General features: G+C 40.4%; 1 protein-coding gene across 1 annotated transcript; it reads left to right on the top strand.

Annotated features, from left to right (window-relative positions):
* The first annotated feature begins 3276 nt into the window (after positions 1-3276).
* Positions 3277-4939, top strand: LOC104422022 (F-box protein At5g39250). Its single transcript, XM_010034233.3, has 2 exons — positions 3277-3503; positions 3809-4939. Exon 2 carries the CDS (start codon positions 3843-3845, stop codon positions 4596-4598), a length of 756 nt encoding a protein of 251 aa, XP_010032535.2. The 5' UTR covers positions 3277-3503; positions 3809-3842; the 3' UTR covers positions 4599-4939.
* Positions 4940-16800: the final 11861 nt, after the last annotated feature.

The raw sequence follows: 16800 nt of genomic DNA, 5'->3' as shown, positions 1-16800 counted from the left end.
AAATTCAAGATTTTAGAGTGCTCCTAATAAGGCATGAACTCATGACCATAAAGAGAGGAACAAATGTTGTTGTCATCCAAATCCATACCTTGACGGTAAAGAAAAGAACATGACTACCTCTCTCTGAAGGCTATTGAAACTAATTTACAAAGTTGTACATGTAAATTACCATTGGCAAAGACAATTACTAATTGTAGGTATCATCATTTATGTTATTTGAGGTGATTTGCAATATTAGTAGTTAATTGTTAACATTTTCAAGTTACGAATCTGTTAGGAAAGTTACCATCCGAGATTTATATCAAAGGCCATTAGTATAACCAAGATCGCAATGATTTTAGGATATCTAGAATTGCTGAACAAGAGAAATTATGGCGAATGAGGACAATTGCTAATAGATTGCAAAACCTTATGAACCATAAAGGAAACATGCACCAATGATTTTAGCTGTTTAAGATCTTTGTGCTATGAAATACAACATTTTGAAAACTAAGCCAAACGAGTTTTGATACTACTTGATAAGGTTAATGCAACAATCAAGAGGGGGGTGAATTGCTTGTTTGAACAAATTAAAATTGTTTCATAGAAGACTAACATATACTCTTTTGTAAAATGAACTTAGTTGTATAGATGTAGATGCTTTTATCTCACAATAAATAAGAGTTGAAGAGCTAGAAATTTTTTACAAACACATGTATAGCGATTTGGCGTTTTACTTAGCCTAAGTTGACTCTCATACAACCAACCACAATAAGGTGAAAATCCACTAGAAAATTCATAGAAGCTACGGTGCAGAAGGTAAGAAGCTAAACAGATAAATCTACAAAAATAAGCACCTATTACACTATCAAACACTCTCATTTCACGGATTACAAGAAAAGCGCAAGCCTCGTAGAGAATTACAAGCAGTTTTTCACAAGTATAAGCACAAGAATATTCAAAGAGAGAGAATAGGGTTCTTATTTCCACTAAAGTCCTCACTCCTCAGCAATCCTTGATCCCTATTGATAGCCTTCCAACCTCAAACTGACCGCCAGAAGCCATCTCTCCGTCAAAAAAATCGGTTGGACTCAGGGTGCGTTTGGCACCAGCCTTGCCAAAACCTTTGGGTACTCAAAGCCCATTGCCCAAATATTGGGTGTTTGGGAAAAATTTTACACTGCCTTGAAGAAATGCTGGCCTCCCAAGGCTGGAAAGCCCAAGGTAGGTGAAGGGGTGCCTTGGGCTTTCGGCTTTCTCGGCATACAAGTGACATTAATCGTTCACTTTTTTTTATTTTCTTCCAAAAATATCCTCGCCTCTCTCGATTTTTCCGGTTTTGCCCTCGTTGTTGTCTTTGTTCATCTTCTTCTCCGTTGAAGGCCGACGATGTGTTCCTCTCGTGAGTGAGTGGCCGCCGACGGCTCGGCATGGTTGCGGTGGCCTGCAACCGTCGCCGGGAGTGGTGCGACCGCCGCCCTGCGTCCGGGTCGCGGCGATCGCGTGGGTCGCGGCGATCGGCTGTGGGTCGCGGCGGGTTTGGGTCGCCGACCTTGCCGCGACCCGGATCCGAGGGCGGCGAGGTCCTCTCGCGACCTCGCCGCCCGGATCTTGGTCACGGCGGTTGCCGGAGGTCGCACGACCTCGCCGCGACCCGGATCCGGGGCGTGATCGCGTGACCCCGCCGCGACCCAGATCACGGGGGCCGCAAGGTCGCGGGGACCTCGCCGCCCCGGAGACTGGGTTGCGGCGGGGGTCGCGGGACTCCGCCGCCCCCGGTCTCGGGTCGCGGCGGGGTCGCCCGACGTCCGGGAGACCCTCGCCGATGGTTTCGTGTTCGCCCGACGTCCGGCGACCCTCCGTGATGGTCTTCGGTGGTCGCCGACGTCCGGCGACCCTCGCCGAGTGGTCTTCAATGGTCGCCGACGTCGGCGACCCTCGCCGTGGTCTTGATGGACGTCCGGCGCCACTTGCCCTTCCGCCATCCGCCCTTCCGGTCAATTTTTTATTTATTTTTCTTTTGATAATTTTTTTATCACCAAAGCACTTTGCAAATATAATTCCTCCAAACACCATTTTGCACAAAGATACTTCAAATGGGCTTTCAAACTACAATTTTACCAAACACACTTTGCATTTTAGAAAATACATTAAACTCAAAGGTCTTTGCATTTTGCTAAGGACTTTTCCCAAAAGCGTTCCCAAACGCACCCTCACTTCCCTGCTCGACAGACCTACAAAATGCACGTCCAGACAATCATCATCTTGGAATTTCATGCATCTAATATTCAATTTCCATGTCATTGACGCATCTTACGAGTTACGATTTAAACACACATCACACGTACATGCACATTCGATCATTGGATATTCATTCACTATGCTTTTTAAATATGCACATGTCTATTTTAGTTAATGTTAACTTTAAAATTGCAGACTGCATTTTGCATGTCCAATTTAGCAAGTATTATTACTCAGTCTTTTCTAAGCTCAATATATAACAACCCCAAACGTTGTACATGTGAAAATTCTTCATGGTAAAAACCAAAGGGAGAATAAACTTTCTTAAATATATCCATGCAAAACACATGTCAAGCAACTAATTTGTTTTTCGGTCATAATAAAACTTCACACTGGAGTTAGCCAACGGAGCCCAAGAGGCATCATCACAATGCCGAGCCCAAATGATCAGGGTGAAGAATTCTTTGCAATTACAGAGTTAGCCCCTCCCTCGCACTATAGATACATAGTAACAATCCTTGAAAAAATCCGAAACACCACGTTGTACTTTCTCTCTTGCTCTCGTTTCAACTAAGGTAGGAGGGCTCTCTTTAGATGTACTAACGAGGGTACTATAATTTCTTAGCATCGCAAGGGACTCATCATAGTACATAAACATTTAGAATTTTTAGAACAAACAACTTTAGAATTTTCCATCCATCCATCCATCCATCCATCGGTAATTGTGTTAGTTGAGAGTCCCTTCCTCATCGCAGTTGAGGGTTCGAAACCTACAGTTACTAGCGATTTAAGTGGAGGCCCTGGCGGTGGATTGCTGGACTAGTCTCCTTCGAGGTATAGGGGCCCGGCTCTCAGGCCCCGTTCGGACACAGAGGGTCCATGATGGAGTTCTCGGTTACCAAAAAAAAAAAAACTTTGGAATTTTCCTAATAGAATGGAAAGTCTCGTCGAGTCTCCAAAGCCAATTTTGTTACGTGAGTGGACCGCAGGCTCAGATGGTCATAAATCTCATCCCGGTCTTCATGGGCCGACGCTCCGTTTATGCGACGTCGTAGAAAAACCATCGGCCTCTTCGCCGGGCCCCAAAGAAAAACAATCTTTTATCCCTTCTTCTTCCCTCTGATTTGTCCGCAATATCGACCTCCGTAGCGACGTTCTGAATCTCTCTTCGATGAAATCCGGTTGCCCAGTTCGTGCATTTCGAATTCGGGGCCAAGCTCTCACCAACGACGCCCGACGGGTTTCGATTTCGATTGGATCGCAGGATTTTCGCCGATTCGAGAGTGAGTCTTGAAAATTGCGAATTTTCTCCCTGATCCGATCTTGGTTTCCTGAATTTACGGTCCATTTGCTTGACTTTTTCGTTTTCTGGGTTAACTTGGTTGAATTCCTCGGTTTTCTTCATCGACCCATTTCAAGATTGGCGGCTATCTTTATCTCTGACAGGATGATTATGATTTAGATCAGATCTTAGGTAGTGGGTGATAGCGGTTTCTGGTAACCCTTCGGTCTGAGAGGCACCTAGGACATTGACGGACCACTGGATTTGTTTGTCTTAGCCGTGCTCTTGTTTTTGTTTATGCTGCAGTTGGTGAACGAGCTGCTGCTTTGCTATTGCCGAGATGTCGTCGTTTGATGAAGTTCTGAAGGCCGTTTTTCCTTTTCTGGATGGCACGGACCTGGCTTCTTGTATGGTTGTGTGTAAGCAATGGAGAGAGATAGCCAAAGATGATTACTTTTGGAAGTGCCTATGTGCCAGAAGATGGCCTTCGATTTGCAAACGACCGAACTCGTTTCGGGTAACCTATTACAAACTATATCAAACATTCCACAGACGCCAGCAACGGCAAGCGCTCCTTCCCCCGCGGCTTTGCTTCGAGGACTTGGAATTCTTTATCGACATGTGGACTGAGGATAATTTGATCTTCTCAGAAGTGGTCCCAGGCCCTATTCTTGAGGCCGGAATAAAGAACCTACCTCCCGGAGTGAGTGAAGGGATTAGGCTTCACCTAGACTGTCCTCAGTACAAGATGACGCTACCTGTAGAACCAAGATTCACTGTGGCTTTCAGCCAAAACCTGACTGTGTCGGTGCTCGCAAGACGCAAGGATTCTGACAGAGTTGCTTGCATCATCAATAACTCGGATTTTGGCTATACAGATCGAACATCAAATAGGTTCATGGCATATGAATACCTCGACTTTTCTCCTCTCTATCCTTTCATTTCTAATACTCGAGCATGGATTTCCTTGCTCTTTATGGACAAGGATCAAAATGAGGGTGTAATTGATGTTTTTGGTATCGAAGTGGACTTCTGTGATGCGGCAAACTCCAAGGAAGAGGTACTCTGGCTCCTAGACATGCTTGATTGGAAATAAGGGACCGGTGCATTGAAAGCAGAATAGCGGCTGTAACTTGTTCATTAATATGTATTTCTCTGTATGTCAGCTATTCCTTAGCGGCTGCAACTGGTACTGAGTACGAGGAATATCTACAGGATTTGCCTTCTGTCAATACTACAATTAGCTGGACTGATGTGGAGTTCATGTCAGCTGTTGTACATAGTCTCTGTCCAATTTCAATAAAAATGTGCATTCGTCAATGACAATGTCCGAATTTTGTTGCTTCTTTACTATTTGGTCTGGCACTGAAAAAGCCAGAGAATATGAATGATTTATGTCTTTCGTGTTAACATTTCAAACGTGAACATTTTACACTAGCCTACTCTTCTCAGATGTTTAGTTTTTCGTTGAACAATTTTATCATGTCACATTGGATTTTTTTTCCTTTGTAATCTTTGCATATCAAGATAATTATTAGGACTATAAATAGGGAGCCAACTATTTTGGAGGGTTAAAACAGCAGTTTCCCCTGGCTTCTGGTGTCTTGAATGCCAATATTTCTTAACTGAGCTGAAAGTCTTCTCTTTCATACCTGCTTGCCTACTGTTTTTTTTTGTTTTGCTTTGCAATCTGTTTTATCCACTATCCCTTAGTTTGGAAGAATTGTTGGAACACTATGTATTTTTATGCTTGCCATGTAATTGTATTCCATTTCAATAGGTTCACTTGCCATTGTTCACTTCTTTGTTTGGTCTTCCTTCCTGTGCATTATAGCGTGACACACAGATGTTTGCCATTCCACTTTCCTTGATTGCTTTGTCATGTGGCCTCAGAGTCAAGCCCATAGCATTTGGTCCTGTCTTTCGAGCAATCGATGGTCTTAGATAAATGGATCAACTCTTGGATTGTATATGTCTGAGTTTCGTCCAGGGGAAGTTATTCTACTTATGTTAATGTAAAGAAATTGTCTGTTGCTTTGATTATTATGTCAAGTTATTGGTGCGTCTTTTATTGATAGTGCACTTTTTATCTGGTTCTCTCAATTTGTTCTTCCTCCAATTGTTTCGTTTTTCTTGTGAAGGTGGGTTTGTAGCATTGACCTCCTTCCGCATTCTATGCCCTACATCCCTCTATGTCTATATGTAGGCTCTATCCCTTTTGAATGGATCTGGTTTTCTGATGATTACCCTTTCACTGTCTCTTTGAATCTGATAGTTGAACCGCGATTGACAGATCGGGAATGGTTTTTGATTTATTTTCTAGTTTCCCTTATATCTGCTAGCCGTTAGGCTAATTATCAAGATATTTTCTTGTCTCTCTTTGGGCTGTCATGCCATGAGCGAGTGGTATCTTTAGTCCTTTGTGGAATTCAATAATGTATATGTGGCACCGCTATGCTTCATGAATTCTTATTTGGAAACTTACGATGGCAAGTTAATAATTATTATGGCTTAAAAAAAATGAAACATGAGAAGGTAGCAGTTTTGGATGAGTGTATATGAAGTTTCTCCTGCTGAGCCTCTAGAAAGAAAAACTTCTCTCAATGGCAGGATTTAAGGTTTTTCCATCAAATTTGGCTGCCAACAAGCCTGATTGAGTGAATCTAGCTAAAAAAAAATTGCTTGTAGTCCACTCTTAGCAGTCAACCTTCGTCGGATTTTCCTGATTTTTATGTGAATTCAATTATTCCAAATCCTCTCTTTTTCAGAAGACATACCTTGGAATGTCCTGATTCTTCAAATTAAGTTTCAGAATGCACAACTCATTGCTTCAACAACTACGAATTTCTCACTTCATTTTTGTGATGATCATAACCCAAGACTTTGAGGAATCACACTCATTATGTTCTTTCATCTGGTTTAATTTCCTGGAGTGTATGTTATTCTTCTGCTGTGATATTGAATACTCGTGCGTTTCCTGGATCGAGATATTTAGTGATATCCCTGTTGCCACTTCTAAACTGTGTTATCTCTCTCCGGAGCTTCGTCATGGGAGGAGGTTTTTAAACTTTCTCAACCGGTGATAAATGAGGGAGTTGAACAATGGGATTCATGTGTTGTTGGACAATTGCTTCGTTGTTGAGTTCATGTTGGTTGGATTCATCCTTAGCAAATTTTGTGGAGTCAAGACGGTCCTGTAGAAGTGATTAACTGGGAAAGTGGTTTGTTATATTTCTAAATTTCCTGGTTCTGCAGTTAGAGATTGGACTTAAACTATCGACAATTTCCTACTACCACTGGGCAACCTACTTTTGAAATCTACTGCGCTGTTGTAAAGTTGTCTCTGTGGATCTTACTGAAGAAAATGCTTATGGGACTGTACCGAGCACTCAGCCTGGTGGTTAAGGGTTTGAAGGTATTGGGCCGGGTAGTTTGGGGTCCATGTCATTTATACTGGTAGAAATCAAAAGCAAAATTAAATCCTTTCATTCAGGACTCCTTTGCATATGGATAGATCCAGGATAGATGATGCAGTTTTGTGTGCTAAAGAGGTATTTGGATCTAAAATTGTGATAGAATTCCTGTGATTTTATAAGTGTGGTTCTTCCAATGAAGTCGAATTCCTCTGGAAAGCTTAGTGGAATTTTCTGTACCTCCAATACCTAGGGAAGGTTTCGATTCTCAAACAAAGATTTGATGGTGACGTTTTAAAGCTGAGTATAAATGAACCTCCTACAGTGTTATGATGTACTTGAGGAGATGCTTGATTTAGAGGAGAAAGTGATTGTTCAAAATCATAATTTCTCAGTTTCATCCTCATCTAAATTTCTAAAAGGTTTTCTGCACTTATTTAGTCTTAATATTTCTGGCAATCCTATGGATGAAGCTAATTCTTCTGCTACATCATCATTTGGCCTGTTCTTCGCTTGGTCCTCAATCTGGTGATTTTATGTAGAAATCTGTAGCTAGTCCTCACTCTCTGAATTCTTCTAAAGCACTAACAGGTATGCTGTTTTATGATTATTATTATTATTATTTTAAAAATTTTGGGAGGCCAAGGGAATACAAGTCTACTGGCTCGAGTGCTACGCCTGCTGGTTCTCCTGCAACAAACTCTGTCCATGTCTCGTGTCTTCGCTTGAAATATCAGGCATTTGATGGTCCGCTGTAACATGATGCTTGGATTGGTGGGTATGTCTTGTTTTGCACTCTTGCTTTGTTTGAAACTAAAGCAAGAGAAACTAATGCTGCTCCTATACATCTAGCAGTATGAAAAAAATCTGATTTATTTTTGGCAATCGAATATTTTTTTTTTTTTTCCCATAGATGATCCTGCATAGTAGCCACCTTCACATTTTGTTTCATTAAAATCAGGGAAGTTTGGGGTGCGTTTGATTTGAAGGATAATTATCTCTAGGAAATTGTTTTCCATTTTTGGGTGTTTGGTTGACGAAAAATTAATTGATCTACGAAAAATACCTTTCATGGGTTGAAAATAATAAGTTCAAACTGGTAGAAAACAATTCTTCCTTCTTGTACAGAGGAAATCATTTTTTCTAAACCATCAAACAAATAAAAAATAACCCATTTTAAAAATAAATTTCATAAAAAATGATTTTTTGTTATTTTGAGGTTTTTAGTGACCTTTAATCTTGATTTTACAATGTGGTTGATTTATTCTAGGCTTAATTAAGAAATCAAAATTCTTTTCTCGACAGACCTCCCGTAGTTAATCATCTAAAATTGGGTTGCATGGATGTCATTAGACCAACGTGGATTGTATTGAAATAAATGATAACATAGATGTACCCTTCGAAAAAGTTGGGATTCAATTTCCTTTGCAAAGGGCTAGAGTACCATTTTTTTGGTAAAACAAAGGGCTGGAGTACTATTTATAAGTCAATTTCAAGCTAATTTCTCAATTCGAGGGAAGCACTAAGGCTGCGTTTTGTAGTCGGAGTAAAATTCGGAATATGATCTGATTTATTATATCCCATGTTTGGTGCTCGCTTAGGACAGGATAAAGTCGGATATAAGAAAGATATAGACAAGATAAAATTATCCCATGGAGGAGGTGAGATAAAAATGGATATGATTTCTAATATTCATAATATGAAAGTTATTGTTCTCGAATAACAAATTTATTAAATTAACAAAATTCAAATTATATTTCAATATAAATAACATTGAATTCTCATTTAAGAAATTAAAATAAAAAATAAAAAATCTTATTTTAATTTATATATTCAACTTTAATTATATCTTATAATAAACATTCAATCTATATATTAAATATTTATATTTATTATATATTTTAGGTATTTTTGTATTTTAGGTATGTTAGTACCTGTTTACTATTTAATAAAATTTTATTAAAAAATGATGAAAGGGAACAAAGAAATAAAAAAAATAATATAAAAAAGAGGAAAATAAAATAAAAATAAATTAAGGAATAGTGTTAAGAGAGATTTTCACCATCTCCGTTTATGAACATTTAGGTTCATTTATAATGATATGCCATTTATATAAAATAAAATAAAAAATATACATGATATGATGTGAATATATCTAATTTTAATAATGCAATTCATCAAATAGTGGACAGGACATAAGAAAATCTAAAAATTTCATATCATATCCTATCCAATCATATCCCAATTAGAAATCCGGATGACCAAACGTAGCCCTTATTTTTAATTTGATGTCCAAATTTTGATAAGCATTTCCTCATCGACCAGATTGGAAGAGTTTTTTTTTTTTTTTTTTGGGGTCTAAAACGGTAGTTATATTAATAACGCAAAGTAGTGGAATCGTTCAGTAGGATATCCGAGTACATAAGATCTAGCAGATAAAGAGGAGGAGAAATAGGCATAGAAGGAAGTAAAGAGGCCCCATGGGCTTTGGCGACCCGGTTGGCAACAATGTTTGCTTCTCGTTTGCAGTGTCGAACCTGCAAATTAGGGAAACATAGCAAAAGTGTCATGCAGTCATCGAAAAGGACTCCGTTCTCCCAAGGCGTCAGGTTAGGGTTATGGAGGGCTTCCACAAGAACTGAGCAGCAAATTCCAGCACCATTTGATCTGTGGATTTCCCTTGCTGCGGTAGAAATTGAAGAGTGAGATAAAGGGCGAGCATCTCTGCTTACATGGCTGAGGAGGCAATAATGGTTCTTGTGAACCCGTCGATCAGGATGCCGAAGGAGTCCTGGCACACGCATGCCACCGAAGCTTCATTGAGGGCAGATGGGTAAGTAGCATCTATGTTAACTTATAACACTCCCGGATTTGGTGGATGCCATCGTTGATCTAGTTCTAAATGTTGCGAGCCCTATTTCGGCTTCATCCCATTGTAGCATCGACTGGACCTGATGTTTGCTAGGGCCGCTTGCACCACCTGCTCAGAGTTTGGCCTTGCTGGCAAAAGACGAAATTATTGCGGGCTTTCTAGATCTGCCAAAGAATGGATGCAATAGTCTCCAAATTTGATAAGCCGTCTTTGTTTTCTAATAAGTCTGCCAACCAAGTTTCTATCCAATGAACTCCACAAAAATGTATTGTGATGTTAACTAGCGTGTGAGACCAAATAGCATGTGTCCAAGGACATAACAAGAATAGATGTTCTATTGTTTTTAGGACCTGATCATTGCACATACAACATACCGGATCTGATAAAATGTGTCTATTGTGGAGATTTTCTTTTGTTGCCAATGCATTGTTGCATACAGACCACATGAAGGATCGTAATTTAGGGGTAGTATTCATATTCCAGATTCCATTCCACAGTTTGCGAGGGACTTGGAAAGATGAAGAAGCATGGTTTTGGTTGTTTCTATTGTGTTGTGATATGATAGAATTGTAGCAACTCTTCACCGTAAACATGCCATTTAGCTTTCCCCTCCATATTAGCCTATCATTAGTGCACTGTGGTCGAATTGGAATAGAGAGAATTTATTCTACAATTTGGTTATCAAAACTCTAGCGAAGAAGGGAAGTATTCCAAGCATTTTGGTCCGAGACAATAAAATCAACCACTTTTTTGGTTCGCCTCTAGGTGCAGGCCCACCAATAACACCCTTAGCAAGCCATCTATCCTCTTGGATTTTTATTATTTGTTTGTCACCAACAGACCATTGGATCTTATCTTCAATTGATTCCTGGCCTACTAGTATACTCTGCCATCCCCAAGAGGGCCTTTTTCCTTTTGCAACTTGCCAAAAATCTTGAGAATGATAGTACAATCCTTTGAATAGTCTACTCCATAAGGAGGAAGGATGCTGTAATAGCCGCCATGCCTATTTACCTTGTAAAGCCTTATTAAACACAATAAGATCACGAAAACTCAAACCCCTATTATCTTTCCGACTCTTAAGAGTATCCCAATTCTTCCAGTGGATGCCGAACTTGCTGTTGCTGGTTTGCCACCAAAACCTAGCAATTTTCTGTTCTATTGATTTGCATATTGACACAGAGATTTTAAAAGTAGACATTACATATTGCGGGAGTGCTTGAACGACTGTTTTGATTAAAACTTCCTTACCCCCTTTGAAAATAAGCTTTTCTTTCCACCCTTCCAACTTGGAATGTACTTGACCTAGAATCCAAGCGAACATTTCCCGTTTTGATTTCCCTCAATCTGAAGGTATACCAAGATACTTGCCAGTCTTTTCTAACACAAGGACTCTAAATTCTCTAGCCAAATTCTCTTGTAGGTTGGTAGGACAATCCTTGCTAAAGAACATGCCAGATTTGTTTCGATTAATTGCTTGTCCTATAGCTAGGCAATATTGATTTAGTACATTAGCTAAATTATGACATTCCAGGAGTTTGCCTTCTAAGAAGAATATGACATCATTTGCGAAAAAAAGATGAGACAGGGTAAGACACTACCGATTTAATTTAATACCTTTAAGATTTCCCATGTCCACTACTTGACTGATAAGAGTAGAGAGAACGTTAGCTATCAGGATAAATAGGTACAAAGATAGAGGGTCACCTTGCCTTAGACCCTTAGTCTGATGAAAGTAGGGTAGAGGTTCTCCATTAAACTTGACACTCAAAGAGACCATAGTTATACATTGCAACACCCATTGTACCCAATGAGAATGAAATCCAAGCTGCAGGAGATAGTCTTTTAGAAAATTCTATTCCACCCAATCGTAGACCTTTTGCATAACTAGCTTAAGAACTGCTTGAAACGTATTTTTCCTTTTCCTTATCCTGAGTTAATGAAGCACTTCTTGAACCACAAGAATATTGTCTTGAATTGACTGCCACTGACAAAAGCACTCTATTCCGTCGTTATCAGCTCAAGTGACTAGGGGTTGAGTCGATTGGCTAGGACCTTCGATATAATTTTGTAAATAAGATTGCAAAGGCTGATTGGTCTGAATTGATCAAGTCGTTTTAGGTGAGAGATTTTAAGAATCAGTGCTATAAATGTCCTATTATATTCAGGTAGCATCACTCAGGAGTTGAAAAATTCCTGCACAGTAGAGAAAATATCTTCCTGTAAAATATCCCAATGAGATTTATAAAACTAACCATTCAAGCCATCATGACCCGGAGCTTTTGCTTCCCCTAATTGAAAAGTTGCAATCCGAACTTCCTCTCTAGTGATTTCTGCAACAAGGTTACAATTCATTTCCATTGTCACCACAGGATTGCATTGTGCTAGAACATGCCCGTAGTCACGATGCCCTGCTGATGTGTATAAGTTCCTAAAAAATTGAGAGGTCATCTCCTTGAGGTGGGTCGGGTCACGAACCCAAAGATGCTGATCATCTTGCAGCATGCTTATCCTATTGCACTGTCTTCTTTGAATAGTTGTAGCATGGAAAAACTTCGTATTCTTGTCCACCCATTTGAGCTAGTTGACTCTTGATCGCATTGCCCAAAATTGTTCCTCATGTTGCCATAACTTATGGATTTTCTCTCGCAAGCTAGTAACCAGTTACTTGTCGTATTGACTATTGGGTTGATTAGTTAAAATTTGAAGCTGATGCTTAAGGGAATTGATATGATGTCTAGCATTGGTAAATTTGGATCGGCTCCAACTTGTGAGAGTAACAGAAACAGCCTTTAACTTATGAGGTAACGTCACTGTTCCAACTTGAAAAGAAGCCCATGAGTCTGCAATTATAGAGCAACACTCTTGGTCCTGTAACCAATAAGCTTTTAAAGTAAAAGCTTTTCGTCTTTTGATTCGTGTAGCTTTGATTGATAACAGGAGCGGGCTGTGGTTGGATCCAAGAGCTGGTAATGCAAAGACTTCAACATCAGGGAACATAACATTCTATCCAATCTTTCTTTTACAATGTCCTCTCCATTTTGATTATTAATCCATGTGAATGCACAACCTTTGCTGCCCAAGTCCATCAAAGAGCAATCATTTAGGAGTTCATGGAAGGAGTACATACGGTGAGGTTCTATAGGACGCTTCCCTACTTTCTCCCAAGGATACAATATTTCATTAAAGTCACTTGCACACAGCCAAGGTAAAGTGTTACAATGACTAATCTTTCTAATTTCTGCCCATAGACTTTGTTTGAGTTGGTATACTGCTGGTGCATGTAAACAGGTAAGGCGCATTGTTAAGCCATAGTCCAAATCTGTGCATATCAAATCAAGAAAAGCCGAGGAATGATGGTCCACTATCAAAGAAACACTATCATTCCAGAATACCGCTAAATCACCAGCCAAGCCGATAGGATTGTCTATAAAGCTATTATTATATCTTAATTGCTTCTGAAGGCGAAGAAGCTTCCCTTCTTGATTTTTAGTCTCCATCAAAAACAAAATATTGGGTTTTTCATGGGTCACTAAGACCTTTAGAGTTTGAACTGTCAGGGGATTGCTCAAACCCTGACAATTCCAACTTGGTAGTTTTTTAGGGCAGCCACCAAAGCCCAACATTCGGGATCTTTTGCCTCAAGGATGGGAGTCTCTTGCAAATGAGATTCATCAAGCCCCTCTTGTAGCTGAGTTCGTAATTTATATGTGTTGAACCTTTTTGCTTTCTTGATGGGACCTGATCTTAGATTCAAACGTGTGCTTTTTACTTTCTTGGATTTGAAGGAACCCGTTGCCGCTTCCGTGATTTTAACTTGCTGCTGATGTGCAGGGAACTTTTCAAAGTCGGCTTCAAATCTCGATGAATCCGCAACTAAAGGTTGCCATTGGATCAGTTTCGCAGCTGTAATAAGTTGATTGCAATGGGTAACTCCATGATCTGTTTGTCTTTGGTTTTTCGTGGTTGGTCCGTAGAAACCAAAATAGGTAGATCTTGAGCGAGAATCATAACAAAGGCAAGCTGAGGAGTTTCCGGGACACTCTCGTTAGAATCCTCCTGAGGGTGGTTAGGCTCATAAAAGGAACGCCAAAAGGGACTGTGTTCCTAAACCTCTACTCGGAGCCATTGACCATAAAACATATTATCCTTTCCTTCCATTTTGCTTTCATCAAAAGGGAAATCTTTACAATACATTGCATAGTGACCAAGTTTGCCACGGGAATAACAATAGTGAGACAACCTTTCATATCGAAAATCTAACCAAATATTCTTCCCTTCCAATTTGATTAGTTGCCCTATTTTAAGTGGCTAGTATATATTGATCTCCACTCGTGCCTTCCCAGCTCTAAGAGTTGTACCATCCTTATGCTCGATTTTGAAGTTCAGCACCCTACCTACATGTCTCACCGCTTTACTAATCATAGTTTCAGTACACCGTTCCAAAGGTAAGCCAAATACTTGAACCCAAAAAGTGTAGGTGTTAAAATCATAGCAGTGCAGAGGTGTGTTTGGTGTCTAGGTTTTTAAAATGACCAAGTGATTGGCGAATAGCCAAGGTTCATTCTCCAATATTCTCTGTTTTTCCTCTTTTGATTTAAACCTCACAACATATAGTCCAGCTTCGCCTTGGGAAATATCCACTTGGTCAGTGCGCTAAGCTCGTTTCATAGTTTTTTGAAACGCTTGAAAATTAACTAATGGATTAGTGAGAATCTTACCCACCAAGATCAATCGGCATTCCTCTATTTTATCACTTGGAGCTGCTTCATCCCAAATTTCTATTTGCTGTTCTGACCAGAGACAGCCCAGTCGAGTACACAGGGCAGCAAAGCGAGCCTCATCTTCATTAACCGAGCGGTCCATTCGAGAGCAAGCAGCAACACAATTCAGGGCAATAGCTCCTATGAGGAAAAGGTCCAAACACCAGCAGCGTGAGAAGAGTTCACAAGTGGGCAAGCTACTCCAACAATCCCTTGTCCAAAGAGTCGAACTGAAGAAAGAAAATAAGCATCAGAATGCTAGGGCTCCGTCAGATCAAGACGAGAGGAACATGCAACTAGGGGTGAGCGTGGTTCTCGATTTTTAATTGACCGATTCTGGTTCCCAGTTCCCCTTTTCTAGGAACCGGAACCGGTTAGGTTAAGCCCTAAATTAATTTACCCTTGTCTCAGTTGCCACTTTCATTTCACACTTCCTCTCTGTCTCTGCTCGACGCTGCTCACTATGCTCAGTGCTCGCCCTCGACGAGTTCCTCGACAAATCTCCACACGGAGTTGGGCCTCAAGTCCCTCGACGAGTTCCTCTCTGGCAAGACCTACATCTCCGGGTAAAGCTCGTCTACGAGAAGCCGGCAAAGAAGACGACCGCATCCCCATCTTTGTCGACTCGGAGTACCTCGCGTGGAACCATGTATCATCCCACCAGAGGCAGCGTTCGCGGTGGCAGAGACTGTAAGCTCTCTCTCTTTGCGTTGTTCTTTTTAAGCTCTTGAGCATTTGTGTTGTATTCTCTTTGCTCGATTTGAAAGCGTGGGGCTTTGAAGCTTGGGCTGGCTTTCGCCTCCTCGACAACGAGATTCTCATCCTCAAGGTCTGTCCCTCTCTCTGGACGTCGATGGCTTCGATTGGATTTGCTAGGGCTCGTGGCGCGAGTTTACTTGTTCTTGGGGGCTTCTGTGCTTCGACTCGTGCGCGAGGGTTTCTTTTTAATCTTAATTTGGGGTCCGTGCATCGATGGGGGTTTTGATGGGATTTCGTTTTGTTTTTCTGTTTTGTGATGGCGGGAGGAGAGCCGTAGAGGACGAACTGAGCCGGAGTCGTATAAGGAGAATATAAAGGAGAATCAAGAGAAGATTAAGCTCAATAAGCAACTCCCTTACTTAGTCGGCAGTATTCTAGTCTTTAATGTTTAATGTACGCTTCTGCTTTGAGCAAGATGCAAGGATATTGATGATGCCCTGCGCTATACAGCCCTTTCCAATGGAAATTTTGAAGTTGGAGTTCGTATCCTTAGAGTTGGGCTCTCCCAGGGCTTCATATTTAGATTTAACATGGTTGTGACTTAAGATTAATCCTGCCATAATGGTTTTTCTAGAGTTGTTTGCATAGGAAAGTTCATGGCCCGTATTCGTGTAAATGAAGTTGAAGTTGATGTCATGTCGAATACTTAAATTAATGGATATAGAGCCTCATCTGGTTCGGTTCTCGTTTCTTCCCAATCTTTCAGTGGATTTTTATTTTCTTTAATCTTGACTAGCCTGCTTATGAAACTTCTACTTATCCCGTGAGTATATGTTCGATAATAACTTCTATGGTGCACCCTGTTTGTTATCAAGCATATTCAAGGAGTATTTATCAATTTTGTCCTTCACTTTGTAGTAAGTGCCACCACCTTCTTGCTGTGGCATTGTCTGGCAGAAATGTTTTGTTGATTCTAGTGAGTGAGGCTTTCTTGGGCCAAGTTACTTTTAGCTGCTTTTGTCGTTCCTAATTTCCTCTTTTGGTCCTTCCTTGAGCTAGGTAGAGATAATTCCCGTGCCTTTTGTTTCTGCACATATTTTCCCCTCAAATTTCTGAATTTGATGATTCTTTGTCTCCAAAATCTCTGACAAACTCTCAGTAACTTGATTTACAAGCTTTATCTAGTCTATCAATTTTTTGAGCATGGTTCGATTTGACTCCATGTTGATGGGGTCCAAGTCAATTTTGTTCTGCACTAAGGTACCATGGCATTCACATACTAAGGAGTAAAGAGTTCAAGGGCCCACAATTTCAACAATTTGAATTTTTGGTTTTTGAAGACTTAGCCAGGAATTTTTCTTTAATGTTAGTCACCTAGATATTGCTGATGTGACAAATTTTTGCACCCTTCCACACCACTCGATGATGAGGTCAGTGCAAAGGGGCACTTGTTTACCTTGTTGCCGAGCTGCATTGACAAGCTTCCAAAGCCTTTGACAGAAGGTAATATGACATTTAGAGCTGTAAAATGTCTCTTTGACATCAGAGAAA

This window comes from Eucalyptus grandis, chromosome 10 (assembly GCF_016545825.1).
Source record: "Eucalyptus grandis isolate ANBG69807.140 chromosome 10, ASM1654582v1, whole genome shotgun sequence".
NCBI lineage: Eukaryota > Viridiplantae > Streptophyta > Magnoliopsida > Myrtales > Myrtaceae > Eucalyptus > Eucalyptus grandis.
This window is presented reverse-complemented; position numbering and strand designations above follow the sequence as displayed.